Source organism: Scardinius erythrophthalmus, assembly GCF_964197995.2.
Source record: "Scardinius erythrophthalmus genome assembly, chromosome: 12".
In the NCBI taxonomy this organism is placed as follows: domain Eukaryota; kingdom Metazoa; phylum Chordata; class Actinopteri; order Cypriniformes; family Leuciscidae; genus Scardinius; species Scardinius erythrophthalmus.
In genome coordinates, this window is record NC_138232.1 from 26,382,058 (window position 1) to 26,396,727 (window position 14,670).

At 38.2% G+C, this 14,670-nt stretch overlaps 1 protein-coding gene across 1 annotated transcript in view; it reads right to left on the reverse strand.

Moving 5' to 3' along the window:
• Nucleotides 1-14,670, reverse strand: part of rptor (regulatory associated protein of MTOR, complex 1) — a 425,184-nt gene that overhangs the window by 365,071 nt on the left and 45,443 nt on the right. Inside the window, exon 3 of the mRNA XM_081381619.1 lies at nucleotides 6,483-6,638. Within this exon, the coding sequence (XP_081237745.1) occupies nucleotides 6,483-6,497 (15 nt within the window). The 5' untranslated portion in view covers nucleotides 6,498-6,638. The remainder of the gene's footprint in view (nucleotides 1-6,482; nucleotides 6,639-14,670) is intronic.

The window sequence follows — 14,670 nt, forward strand, 5'->3', positions numbered from 1 at the left end:
AGCACTTCGTGCTTGAACCCGTAATAAAAATCAGTACAATTACAATAGGGTTTCAGCACTTTGTGCTTGAACCCCTAATTAAAGCTGCAAGCAGCATTTATCGGGGTTCAAGCAGTTAAGGCCTTTAAGGCCTTTAAGCACACAAGCATCAAAAGACATTACGTTTTATTTAGCAAGCATTTAACAACTGCCATCATAGATTAAAAAAAGTCAATTTACAACCAATACAGGCAGTTTACCATAGGAAATATATGGTTTTAAAGCGTTTTTACAGTCAGCGAGTCTTCTTACAGTCTTGCCTGATCTCCACCACTTTTATTAGTAGTACTCAAAGTGTGCCCATATATATGTGTCAAATTTGTTGTAAATATGTAATTTTGATAAGGAGTTTAGACAATTATATTCAGTGGCGTAACAAGCCAACACCAGGCCCTTAAATAGGATTATCAAGGCGGGCCCCTTGATGATGCAATTGATGACGCAATGTCCGCGAGTAGGCTACCATGAATAGGGCAGGATATGATCATACACAGCATATAAGAGATGAGATGACTAACAAAATCAGGAGGAGCTTACGCTCACCAAAAAAAAAAAAAAAAAAAAAACTGGTGACAGTGCACCATAACACATTGTTAGGCCTAGGTCCAAATACATAAAAAAGATGCTCTCTTACATTATAGCAGGATTTTCCGGGTTTTCCTTTGTGCAACTGCAAAGTTGTCGATTAGATCAGGATTGTGCGCACGGGCATTCTCAATTGACCCTTCGCAGGGAGTTTGATTGACAGGCGATCTGACTAATCATAATCCGCCATTTTGTTCCACAAAGCAGTCAGGAGAGTTAGTAGATTAACTTTGGAGGATTTAAATTTGAAAAACAAAGTGTACTGACGTCTTAGCACTTTAAAACAACATTCCTTTTATGTTCATTCATGTTTATTTTAATGCTATAAATTAACTAGAAGGAAGAGATGATCGGTTCACGAGCAGCTTTAACTGAGCCTTGAGTCTACAGCGATCTGTCAGACACATTAAAGAGTCACAAAACGGTATTTATTGTTTAAATGCCTCTAAAAAATGACTACATTTGAAAGGTGCGAATTTTGGCGCTTTTCCATTACCAGTACCAGCTCAACTCAACTCGACTCGGCTCGGCTCGGCTCGCTTTTCGCTCCGTTTTCCATTGCAGATAGTACCTCCACAATAGTACCTGGTCGTCATAGCGACGTCGCAGGAAACTGCCATGACTTAATCTTCTACGCGAGATGTTTTTTATTCAGGATACTCCGTCTGGCGCGTGCAATGATGACGCAGTGAATAGTGACGATTCTCTCTGACCAATCAGCAGTCTGCCGTGTTTTCACGTCACATTTTAGTATCGCCTCAGCTTGCCCCAGCTCGCTTAGAACCTCGCCGGAGGTGGTACGAAAAAAAAGTACCTGGAAGCAGGTACAGGTACAACTTTTACACATTGGAAAACCAAACAAAGCCGAGTCGAGCCGAGCCAGGCCGAGCCGAGGCGAGGCGAGCCGAGCTGGTACTGTGTAGTGGAAAAGCGTCATTTGTTTCATATCAAAAGTACTTGTCTGTCAGCGCGCAGTCTCCTCTCTGATCCACAATGCATTTTTCACTGCGTGAGAACTTGGTGTGGTGTGAGAGTGGCGTCACTTGTCAGACATAGCAACAGTAACTAAAGTGGGCGGGTCTTTGCGAATGGTCATTGACAGTATGGACGGGGATTCGCCAGTCCCAATTCAAAACAAATTTCATGACAATCCATCATTGTTTGTTTCAAACATGTGAGAGCATCAAAATGATCCATGGGTGAAATTGATTGGATTTAATTCATTTTTTTGTCAGTTCCTATCATAATTTTAACATTTTGGCGTTATTGTTTAGCTATTTACCTATGTTTTCAAATTTCCTTTGTTTTTTTGTTGTTGTCTCGATCGGACTAACGGCTTTGAAGATAAACACAATTTTTTAAAGCTCTAAATGACACTTACAAAAAACATAAGGCAAAACCTGGCATGTTTGGTATTGTTGGACTCGGCAAGGATTCAGGAGTCTTAGGAGGTCACTCCTGTGAAAAAACACTGGCTTGAAACTTCTAAGGCTTCTTCAAGGCAATGTGCCAATGACGTATACTTAGTTTTTTGAGATACACCAATGTTCTCATAGACTATCATGGCACCCTGGAAAAAGACTCTGCGTGCCAATTTTCAGTAGACTAACAGTTGGGTGCGCTTATAGCTATTTTCATGATTTTTTTCACTGTTATAGCGCCACCAAGCGGCCAATTGTCACGATTTTTTTCATGTCAACTCAGATTGAGCTTATGAACATGTGTCCCAAGTTTAGCGAAAATATCTCTTTCCGCTCACAAGTTATAACCATTTTATAGTGCCACCAAGTGGCCAATTGTAATGATTTTTTTTTTCCGAGACCTCAGAATGAGCTCATGAACGTGTCCCAAGTTTTGCGAAAATATCTCTTTCCGTTCACAAGTTATAACCATTTTATAGTGCCACCAATTGGCCAATTGTTGCGATTTTTTTCAAGTGATCTCAGGTTGAGCTCAGGAAGATGTATCCCGAGTTTAGCAAAAAAATCTTTTTCCGTTTACAATTTATAACCGTTTTAGTAAAAGTGGCCCTGGTGCCATCAAATATTTTGGTTCCCCTTATCGACCGTTAATTGAAATTTTGAATTTTTTGGATGATTATTGATTGTCAGACTCCAGAGAATATTCTTGCAGTGGTTTGGTTCCGATTGGGCCAAAAACCTAGGAGAAGTTCGCAAAAATAGGTTTTTCAAAAAAATGCAATTTACTCGATATTGGCGCCTGAAGGGCGAGCAAATCGGAGATAGCCATTTTGTCTGCCTTGAGCCAAGGATTCCAACGATATAAGACACTTGATCCTGGGACAAACGGTCTAAGAGTTATGAGCGATTTTGGCTGCTGTAGCGCCACCTATGGGCCAATCGGGGTCATACTCTAATAGGTTGTCCCCAAATTGAGGCCTACCATCTGGCCAGGTTTCAAGTCTCTAGTCCTTACGGTTTGTCCTGCACGATGCGTTTTACAAATCCTTACAATTACAATAGGGTTTCAGCATTTCATGCTTGAACCCTTAATTAAAGCTGCAAGCAGCATTTATCGGGGTTCAAGCATTTAAGGCCTTTAAGCACAAAAGCATCAAAAGTTATTACGTTTTATTTAGCAAGCATGTAACCACTGACATAATAGATAAGTACGATAAGTATAACACCACGTGATTACAGAGCCGTAAAACTCGTTAGCGCCAACTAGTGGCCGATTTCTTTCAAAATTCTTACAGACCTCTAGGGCCATGAGTCGAACATGCCCATCGAGTTTCGTTCCGATCGGCCTCCGTTAACCTTGTCTAATAGGTGCTCAAACTTCATTGGCCAATGGTGGCCATGTTTTTTGAGATACGCAAATGTCCTCATAGACATACATGGCACCTTGGACCAAGACACGCCATACCAAATTTCAAGTCATTCTGACAAACGGTTGGGTGTTTATATGTTTTTTTAGTCTTATAGCGCCACCATGTGGCCAATCGACGCGATTTTTTTACTGTGACCCCAGACTGACCTCCTACACATGTGTATCGAGATTGGTGAAACCAGCTCATTTACTTCTCGAGTTATAGCCATTTTAGTAAAATAGGCTCCTCCCAAAACATTAATTTTGCGCCCCCTAGTGAACGTGAATGGAAATTTAGATAATTATAGATAGTCAGACTCCAATGAACATTTCTGCACTGGTTTGGTTCCGATCAGGCGAAAAACCATGGACTAGCTTGCAAAAGTAGTTTTTTGAAAAAATTCAAAATGGCGGAAAAATTTGCATACCGGAAATGAAATCGGAGATATACGTTTTATTCTCCAGGTGTACAACTTTCCAATGATATAAGACACTTGAGTCTACAACATACAGTCTAGGAGTTATGACCAGTTTCATGCTTTTGGTCGCTATAGCGCCACCTATGGGCCAATCGAGGTCATAATTTGTTAACCTCTCCTTGATTTTTGTACTACCATATGGCAAAGTTTCAATGCTCTAGCCCTTACGGTTTGGGCTGCACGATGCGTTTTATGGCGGAAGAAAAATAATAAAAATCAGGGCAATTAAAATAGGGTTTCAGCACTTCGTGCTTGAACCCCTGATCAGGACAAATACAATAGGGTTTCAGCACTTCGTGCTTGAACCCCTAATAAAAATCAGTACAATAACAATAGGGTTTCAGCACTTTGGCTTGAACCCCTAAAAATCAGGACAATTACAATAGGGTTTCAGCACTTCGTGCTTGAACCCCTAATAATAAAAATCAGCACAATTACAATAAGGTTTCAGCACTTCGTGCTTGAACCCCTAATTAAATCAAGCTGCACACTGCGCTGTAAACATTTATTAATTGACATGCATTCAACATATTGCTTATTTCTCAAATTTTTCAGACACATGTACAAAGTAAAGTCCTTCTTTATTACACACAGGGGCATCAGACAAGAGGTAATGGTGGAACAGAGTTACAACCGAGGGGAAACCATTGTATGGTTATTTGGTGGATATATGGGCAAACAGAGGTGGGCACAAATACATCAAAAACTATTTTGTTACAAACTACAAATACTGGCTCATGAAATGTAACAAAATAAAATACAAAATACTGTTGTGAAAAAATGTATTTAAATAAAATACAAGTAATTAGTATTTTGAAAATACAAAAATACTCCCACAATAATCTTAAGTCTTTTTTTTATTACTGAAAGGTCAATAACACAAATAGTAGCAATAACACAAATATGTGAAATGTGTAAATTCAAAATGGCGAAGTAGCAAAATAAAAAAGGGAAAAAAAAACAGACCGAGAATTTGTCACAAAATCAAAATTCCATTTTAATCATAATATATATGATTAATCATATTAATCATAATATGTGTGGGTTTGTTTTTCACACAAGACTCGAACTGCCCTGATCGCGTATGCCTTTTCCATAGTAGAATCGCGCTGTGTGCGCAATTATTGAAAAACAATAGGATTGATGTAGCCTGACTTCGTCATACTCATATTCTAGGCAGAATGTGAGTCTGATACTGCTCCATAGGGCTTTGATTATGAGGCGTGTCTTAACCGAACCAAGAAAAAAAAAAAACTCTGCACTCAGTTGGATAGACCTACAACCAATCAGAGCAACGCAGTAAGTGACGTATGTTGAGCGACGCATAGTTGTCAACAGGGCTGCGTTCAGCCCCGACAAAACGTTGCACAATGTTTTTTAAACAGAAACGGTGATGCGTTGAACACCCTGTTCTGATGACGCAAGAGTTGCAACTATGGCAGCTGAGAAGGCCATTCTTTGTGTTCTTTGTGAAGAACAGTGTGTTCAACGCATCACCGTTTCTGTTTAAAAAACGTTGTGCAACTTTTGTCGGGGCTGAACGCAGCCCTGACCGAACTTCCCGACCAAAAAATGTTGTGGGCGGGGTTCGGGCTGGCACCCAGGCTAGGATTGGTGATTATTTTATACAAAATCCGACAGAATATCAATATTTCTCATATGTAATACGTTTAAAAACATGTAAAACCAAATGGATGTTATATTGTGAACGCTTGCTTAGCATGGAGATTTCAGTGGAGTTACAACAGACACGCTGTTTCATAATAGGTATGATGTCCTTTTATGAATGATAACACAGTGCATTGATCTCATAAGGCACACTTTTTTTCTCTATAATGCTGTTCAGTGTGCAATATGTGTGTGTAGACTGTATATTTTTCACAAAACACTTTACCTTAAAGGGATAGTAAGTTCACCCAAAAAGGAAAATTCTGTCATCATTTACTTATCCGTATGTTGTCCCAAACCTGTATGAGTTTCTTTCTTCTGTTGAAATAAAAATAAGATATTTTGAAGAATGTTGGTAACCAGACAGTTGACGGAAGCCATTGAAAAATAAAATGGAAGTCATTGGCTAGGCTACTGTCAACTGTTTGATTACAGACATTCTTCAAAATATCTTATTTTTATTTCAACAGAAGAAAGAAACTCATACAGGTTTGGGACAATAAAAGTGTGACAAAAGTTTTATTTTTGGGTGAAGCAGCGCCACTACTTTTCCTGTGTTCAAAACATAGACTGTAAAAAAATATGGACGTAGTGTCCGTGACGTCACCCGTAGGGGTTCAAAACTCATTCACTTCTTGGAGGGAGCCCGGTCTACAGGGTGTCACGTGATTTTCGTGCATCTAACCTGGACATTGCCATTGCCAACATCAGACCGAAAATATGGCAAAATCATTTACTATGGTGATAAGCATATGGTGATTTTTCTTAAGTATTTAAGTATTTGAAATACTCTAAATACACTCCCTCAAAATATTTTGTTACAAACTACATTTTATTTTTTACACACCTGCAAAATACAAATTACAAAAAGTAATTAAATACGTATTTAAAATACATTTAATTGAAATACTGCCCATGTCTGTGGGCAAACTCACCTATCCAGCACTCTAGTCTGGCACAGGGTGAAGTCTTGACTACATCAGGAGGGTCCACGCCAACATTGAGACATAAAACTAGAGCCACACTTACAGTTTTCATCTGTAGGAACAAATAGGAGAAAAAAGAAAACTGTAAGATAATTTAAATAACTCTACTGAAAATCTGAAAATCTACTAAAATGAAAAGGGTACAATTACTCAAAAATAAAAGACTTTAGAAAAGCAGCAAAATGAAAAAAAACAGCACGCAACCACTAGTAAAGTTGCAAATGTAAATAATGTATTATATAATATAATAAATATGCAGTGGCCATCTGAAGATTCGGGAGAATTCCTGGTGGGATACTGATAAATTGGGCAGTACCACTTTGACAAAGACAGTTTCACAAGGGAAATGCGAAAAGTCTCTAGTTCCTTTTCAATGAGAGACAAATGGAAAGCGGCAAATCAGTGGTGGTTAAAGTAGCGGCAAAGCGACGGTGTGCAAGTGGTGCTCGTCCACCCGAAATCCCATCACTTGCGTGTACACAGCTCATTGTAGCGGTTATAAATATTAATATATGGCATATATAATAAAAAAATTATTTGATACAATATTTTAATAATAATAATAATTTGTTACAATATGTTCTGTCATAGTGTGGCTGCAAGACGCGTCACCAAGGAAATAATACGCTCTAAAATAACAGTCGCCTTAAAAAAAACTCACTTATAAATACTTCACTAGTTTCAATACTGGATGAATCAGCATTTTTTAACGAATCACTTGTCGCCACCTGGTGGCGTAACAATGTAATCGATACAATCGTTATTTGAAGCGCCAAGTTACTTTCAAAAGCTGATTTGCTCTATTTTGATAGCTACCGTAGATATCAGTGTTTATATCCGAAAAAAAATAAGTACTTCTACGATAATATGAATATTTGTAACACAGATTTAAATGTGCCAGTGTGATTTTGTCGAAGGTTTAATAGACACAGGCGAATAGTTGACATTTAGGAATGAGATCGCATGGAAGTTTGAATCGAGATCGCAATCTTTTAACGATTAATCATGCATAGTTTAACCAAAAATACAAATGTCTCAATTTTTACCTATGACATTCCAAACTTTGTTTTGCACCATTGCTTTGGCAAAGCATCAGTTGATAATACCTAGAATATCAAAATCGACTGCTGGCGGTAGATCCTTTTCCTATTTAGCACCAAAACTTTGGAACAGTCTTCCTAACATTGTCCGGGAAGCAGACACACTCTGTCAGTTCAAAGCTAGACGCGACGACAGCGCAGTCCTGAAATGTCAACTAAGCTCTTCCCTATGAAGGCCTCCCTCCCCTCCCTTTACCTATCTACAGATAAAGCGTTGTCGGGATAATCTCGGTTCGCGTGGCTACGTGGAAGCGATAAAAATTCTGTATTATAAATTTTAAGGCCAGACAAGTTGTATGTTAAGGGTTGATTTGTAAGGAAGGACTACACGCCTGCGCACATATATTCAAACGTGTATACTATAGACTGAACTAATAATACGCATGTGCACGCCATCGTTTTTGAAGTTTGCGCAGGAAGAACTTAAGAGTTTTCTGTTAAAATGGTGTCGTGTTAGCGGCAGAAGTGAATCAATCAAACTAACTTTAGCTGGACAATAACTTTATTCTAGAGCTGCTATAAAGCCAAAACACTTTACTTTAATGTCCTATTATCACTGTAAAGCTGCTTAGGAACAATCTACATTGTTAAAAGCGCTCTATAAATGAAGATGACTTGACTCGTGACCTCTTTTTGTGCTGCGATACAGCATGTATTTGGGAATGCAATGTGCGCCAAGTTCACTTGCACATTCTCATAATTTCTAACATTGTTGTGGACAGTTTACCGCATTTCCACATAGAGCTATGGTACACCTATGGTACAGTGCAACACCTCAGTAATTCACTGCATCTTCGTCTGAGAGCACAGACTCATGGGAAAGAGTTATAAGTTTTATCTGAAACCTGTTTGAAAAGGGCTTATCTTAGATTCATCTTCATACTCTTCACAGTGGTGAAAGAAAGAGAATGAGAGAAAGAGAATGAGAGAAACAGAGAGAAACAGAGAGAAACAGAGAGAGAGAGAGAGAGAGAGAGAGAGAGAGAGAGAGAGAGAGAGAGAGAGAGAGAGAGAGAGAGAGAGAGAGAGAGAGAGAGAGAGAGAGAGAGAGAGAGAGAGCAAGAGAGATGATTGATGGTACATGAAAGGAAAAATGTAAAAATCGAATGTCCATAAACCTGCAATGTGAACCAAAGGGGAGTGGGGGGAAGGATGAACTTAGAGTAAGAAAAAGAAAGATGAAATCACTCCATCATGACCAATAGAAAGGATGGGAGGCGCATATGATGACAAGTTGCTGCTGATCAGCATTCTGTTGATGATAGCACATTGACTTATTTAAGTCAGCAACAGTTAGAATAAGATCAAGAGCAAATATGAACCACACAACCAAAAATCCAGGGCAACAAACGTGAGGATTGCTGTGTCACTATAATCTGTCTGTGTAAAACTATACCACAACAAACGTACATGACACTATTCACTCTAGACCAACAGTTTATATAAATAAACTCGGGTATGCAGGTCCAAAAAGTGTTGGTAACACTTTATAATAAGTACACAGTTAAACAAATCATTTGCAAACAATCAGTTTATAGTTAATTTATAGTTGATTTATTAGTTAATATACCGTATTGTTCCGAATATGAGACAATGTTTTTCCAGAGGTGGACAAAGTACACAACTTCCTTACTTGAGTGAAAGTACAGATACTACGGGTCAAATATTACTCCGTTACAAGTAAAAGTTGTAAAGACCTATTTTTACTTAAGTAAAAGTACAGAAGTACTTGTTTTTAAAAGTACTTAAGTATCAGAAGTAAAAAGTAAATGTCAATGCATTGTTTTATTATTGTCCAAACGTGGACGTTCCACTAGAAACAAACATTGATGTATTGTTTTAATTTATTACTGTGAAGCTGCTTTGATACAATCTATGTTGTGAAAAGCGCTATATAAATAAACTTGACTTGACTTATTGTTGCATTGTTGTATGTAATACTTACAGTACCTTATGCCTCTGAATCTATGCCGGCCTACCCTCATATCAATATCACATGTGTTTAGAGCACAGTTCCAGTGGGATTGAATGTGAGATTGAATAAGTGGACTCAATAACGTCCACAATGGTTTCGGACACCCAAATGGCTGTTCCCTCAAAGAGTGCTCTATTTTAATTTTTTTGGGCTTTTAGTATGAATGTGTTAGCCTTACTGTTATCTATAAGCTAGTGTGCTCCAAAACAATGACAAGATTTGAATTTAGAAGACCAAACCTAACACTGAAAATGAAAATCAGGTTTATGTCAGAATCTAATTGACGTTAATCTCCAATGTTGGACAGACGTTCCAACCAAAATCCAACGTTGGATGCTGACGTCAATATGACGTTGGGTTTCTGACTTCAACCCGACTTTCATTTCCAACCAAAATGCCACCCCTGACTAATGTTACTACTTTCTACTCAAGGACCTTGACACAAATGTAGTGGAGTAAAAAGTACGATATTTGTCTCTCAAATGTAGTGAAGTTAAAGTAAAAAGTTCCCAGAGAAAATAATACTCAAGTAAAGCACAGATACTCAAAAAGTGTACTTAAGTATAGTACTCAAGTAAATGTACTTTGTTACTGTCCACCTCTGTGTTTTTCTCGTCTTATATTTAGGGTCTAGATTTTACATGTCAGTAATACATCTGCAACAACAGGTGGCGCCAAATACGCATAAAATGAGTGTGCCAAGAAATACAGTGTTTTAGAGAGCAATGTTAGAAGATCGAGAGGCAAAAAGACTTAAAAACGCAGAGTCAAAGAAAAGCTTACCATCTAAGAGCCGTGAGAATGTCACGTTTGTGTGCCTCGCTGACAGGACCAAACTTCCCCGTACGTGATTTTAAAACATAAGACGGAACCCAGATTTCAAAACTACAATAAGATTTCACTTCTACTGTAATGAAATTTTGGTAGGCTACATGGTTTTCACTGTGAGATGGATAGCCTAATTTTAAAATAATTCAGATGGGCTACAGGTTATTTTTATGGTATGCCAAAAAGTGTTTATTTTTAAATGTGATCGTTGGTACATTTTACCAGTATTTACCATACTTTCATTACAAAAATTAAAATATAAAAAATATGCAGTATGAAAAATATTTTCAAATAAAAGGATTTTCCTTAATCAAAAAGCCTTTTTCCAAAAGGTACATCTTGATTGTTGTCTTGGGGGTTGTCTTATTTATATTCAGGATTGTCTTATATTCAGAACAATACAGTACTGTAGTCCCTACATTGTTAATATATTAGTCATCTTCATTTATATAGCGCTTTTAACAATGTAGATTGTTCCAAAGTGGCTTTACATTGATAATAGGAAATTAAAGTAACAGAGATTGTTTTGGCTTTATAGCAGCTCTTGAATAAAGTTATTGTCCAGCTAAAGTTAGTTTTGATTGATTCACTTCTGTCGCAACGATCATTAGTTATTAACTTAGGGGCCGCTAACACGACACCGTTTTAACAGAAAATGTAAAAAACGCAAACCTGTGAGAACACTGATGGCGTGCACATGCGTATTACGAGTTCAGTCTATAGGTATGCGAGTTTGAATATATATGTGCACAGGCATGTAGTCCTTCCCTACAAACCAACCCTCAACAAACTACTTGTCTGGCCTTAAAATTTAAAATACAGAATTTGTATCGCTTCCGTGTAGCCACACAAACTGGAATAATCCCGACAACGCTTTAGCTGTTGAGAGGTAAAGAGAGGGGAGGAAGGCCTTCACAGGGGAGAGACTAGTTGACACTTCAGGACTGCGTTGTCGTCACGTCCAGGCGCAGGTCCTTCATCAGATCTGAATACGGCGGACTGCGGTAAACCTCGGGATAAACAGAGAGACTAATATTAGCGTAGACGCCATTCTTCTTATGATGTAACGAGCACTGTTGTGCATGAACGCGTTCATATTTTGGGCAAACGTGAACTGAACGTACTGTATGCGTGATGAACGTTACTGTGAACTCGTTCACTCTGGTGTCTGTAAACGGCACGCTCTCTCATTTTTAACTTCGTTCAATAGGGTGCCAGATTTCTATAGAGCCTTCCATGCGAAAACCCAGCTAAAACACACCGTAAACAGGCCTTAATATGTAGCGGAAAAACACCCAATCTGGCAACACCAGCCACCAGTGTCGCACCGCCGCATGCATCATCAAAACAAAAAGAAGCATGGAGGCGACAGCAGCATGTAGGCGACAAAGCAGCAAGGAGGCATCGTATGATCATTTAAACAAGTTTTATGACAAGGTCGGTGAGGATGGGAAAAATCTTACATTTCTGTGCAAACTTTGCCCGCCGGCTTCCAAAAAGAAAATCCGCACTTCAGTCACATCCACAGAAAACCTGATAATAATATATAATAATTATTAATAATAATAATTCCTCATTAAAAAAAGACCATTCAAGCAGCACGTTTTTCCTCATGTTTTTGAGAATATACTGTAGGGGTGAAAGCTGCAGCTGCTACTAGTGTGGACTGAATGGACCGCAACAAAGCGTTAAAGAAACAATGGGGAAATGCTGTCCCCTCAATGCTTATGTAAACCCTGGTTGGATAAGGATTCAAAATACTAATATTTAAAAAGTATAAAAACTAATAGCGGGATACAACCACGATCGGATGATAAGAGCAAATCATTTGTAACTCTAATGAGAGCAGTCTCAGTACTATGGTACGGTCTAAATCCTGACTGAAAATCCTTGCAGATGTCATTTTTTTTTTCTAAAAAAGGAACATAGGTGTGAGGATACCACCTTTTCTAGTATCTTTGACAGGTAGATTCGAGATCGGCCTGTAATTGACTAATTCTGTACAATCAAGTTCCGCTTTTTTAACAAGCGGTTTAATCATAGCCAGCTTAAAAGTTTTTGGTACGTATCCTAATGACAAAGATGAATTAATGATATTAAGAAGAGGATCTATGACCTCTGGAAGCATCTCTTTCAGTAGCTTAGTCGGTATAGGGTCTAACATACATGTTGTCGATTTAGAAGATTTAGAGAGTTTAGAGAATTCTTCCTCTCCTATAGCAATGAATGAATCGAATTTTCAACAACGGTGTTGGACTATTTTCTTTAATCTTCTTTAAGCACAACGGAGCAACTGTGTCTAAAGTGCTGAAAAAGAGGGAGTTAAAAGTTTCTGTTGCAATATCGAGTTCTTCTAAGCTATCCGGGATGCTGAGATGATGAAACTGATTAGGAAGATTATTAATAAAGCAATCTTTAGTGGCAGAAGTGATAGGTCTCACATATTTGTAACACGGAGTCGGCTTTGCAACCTTGGCTAAATGTCATTTACACGAGACTAGATAATGATCTGATATGTCAAAATGATGTAAAAAGTTATTAGCATTAGTGCAACTACGGACAGTTGGTGGCACTAGAGGGATTGAGTTAGAGACTCCAGATTTGCTATGGTGAATGTTCAGACTGTGCTATATCTGTGTGCCAAAATTCATAATTTTCCCCCCAGCTGTTCGGGCTGCCATAGACTTCACAAGCAGAAGAACACTAATAGATTCAATAGATGCCTACGGATGTTCAGTGCTTGGTCTCTAATAATAAGAAATCTAACTCTTTCATGTTTCCTTGCCCTTGAACAGACACACAAAAAAAAAAAATTATGTCTAAATACCCGTCTCGGTAAGTATTCTCTCGGTTATGTCATAAATAGTGGTGCACGATATATCGGCCACCGATATAATATCGGCCGATATGGTCATTTTTTTACACATCGGTATCATTCCGATGTCAAAATATGGCCGATGTGAACAGGTTGATAATCATTCCTGTGTATTTGACGTGTGAAGTTGAAGATGAAGTTGACGATGCTGACTCGCGATCTTCGCAGTAGTGAAGTAGAGAAATGCACATTTCATACGGATGACATAAGCAGAGAACAGTCTGTTTTCTTTCATTTTGAATTGTTCTGTTTAAAAGTACACATTTCAAGCTTTCTGTATGTCTCAGGTCTGTGAGGCAAGTAGGCTACCTTATACGCTGAGTTTCGTTTCATTTAAGAGACAAGCTCCAGGTTCACGCGCCAGCGCCTCCGTGTCGTGATTTAATATTTTCTACTATATTTACTTAAATCCAGGCAATTGGTTGATGAAACATTGATTAAAATTAAGATGCAATTAATACAAAACTAAATTAAATTTAAAGACAGGCTTTGTGCTTTCTATTTGAGGTCTCTGTGAAAGTTCTAAAGCAGTCTTTTAGTGCCGCTTTCAGAGCGCTCATATCCGTAACGGAGAACTGTCCCGTCCATAACATTGTTTTGTTTTTTTGTGAAATAAATTTCTAAATAAATGCAACTTATGGTCCAGTGCGACTTATATATGTTTTTTTCCTCTTCATGACGCATTTTTTGACTGATCGGTTTTTGACTCGTAGATATTCGAATATATTCAAATACATTGCTTGATATTTGATACCCGTTCGAATTAGATTTTTCTCAAAAGTGACAGCCCTAGTATCAGGCAGAATGTAGTTATATGGTCGTAATAAGAATTGCAAAGAACAGCAGTCGTCTTGCCAAACAGTCCAGTTTGGCTCAAACCATATATTTGGCGACATAGTAGAAATTAAGCTAACATCCTTCGGGCTATGCACGTACACTTCCAGGCCGGGTCAGTAGCCTATACAGTATCGATCGGCTGCAGCTTGCTTTTACTCTAAAGTCTTGATGTATTGTCACCCTAGTAAAAAAAACAGCCTGTGTGGAGGTGGAAAAATATCTTCTTTGAGTGATAAGAAGAGTTTCGTTTCACCATTGCATGGATGAAAAGCACGCTAACAATTAAAATATCCACTGTAGCTGCAGCCAAACTTTATTCTAGCCTACACGTAGCACGTACACGTAGCAAGTGTTCAGCGTGTTGACGTGAACCATGGACATAATTGAACGTTTATGCACTGGGATTTTGTTGGGATTCACTTAATATATCTATATTAATATATATATTATATATATATATATATATATA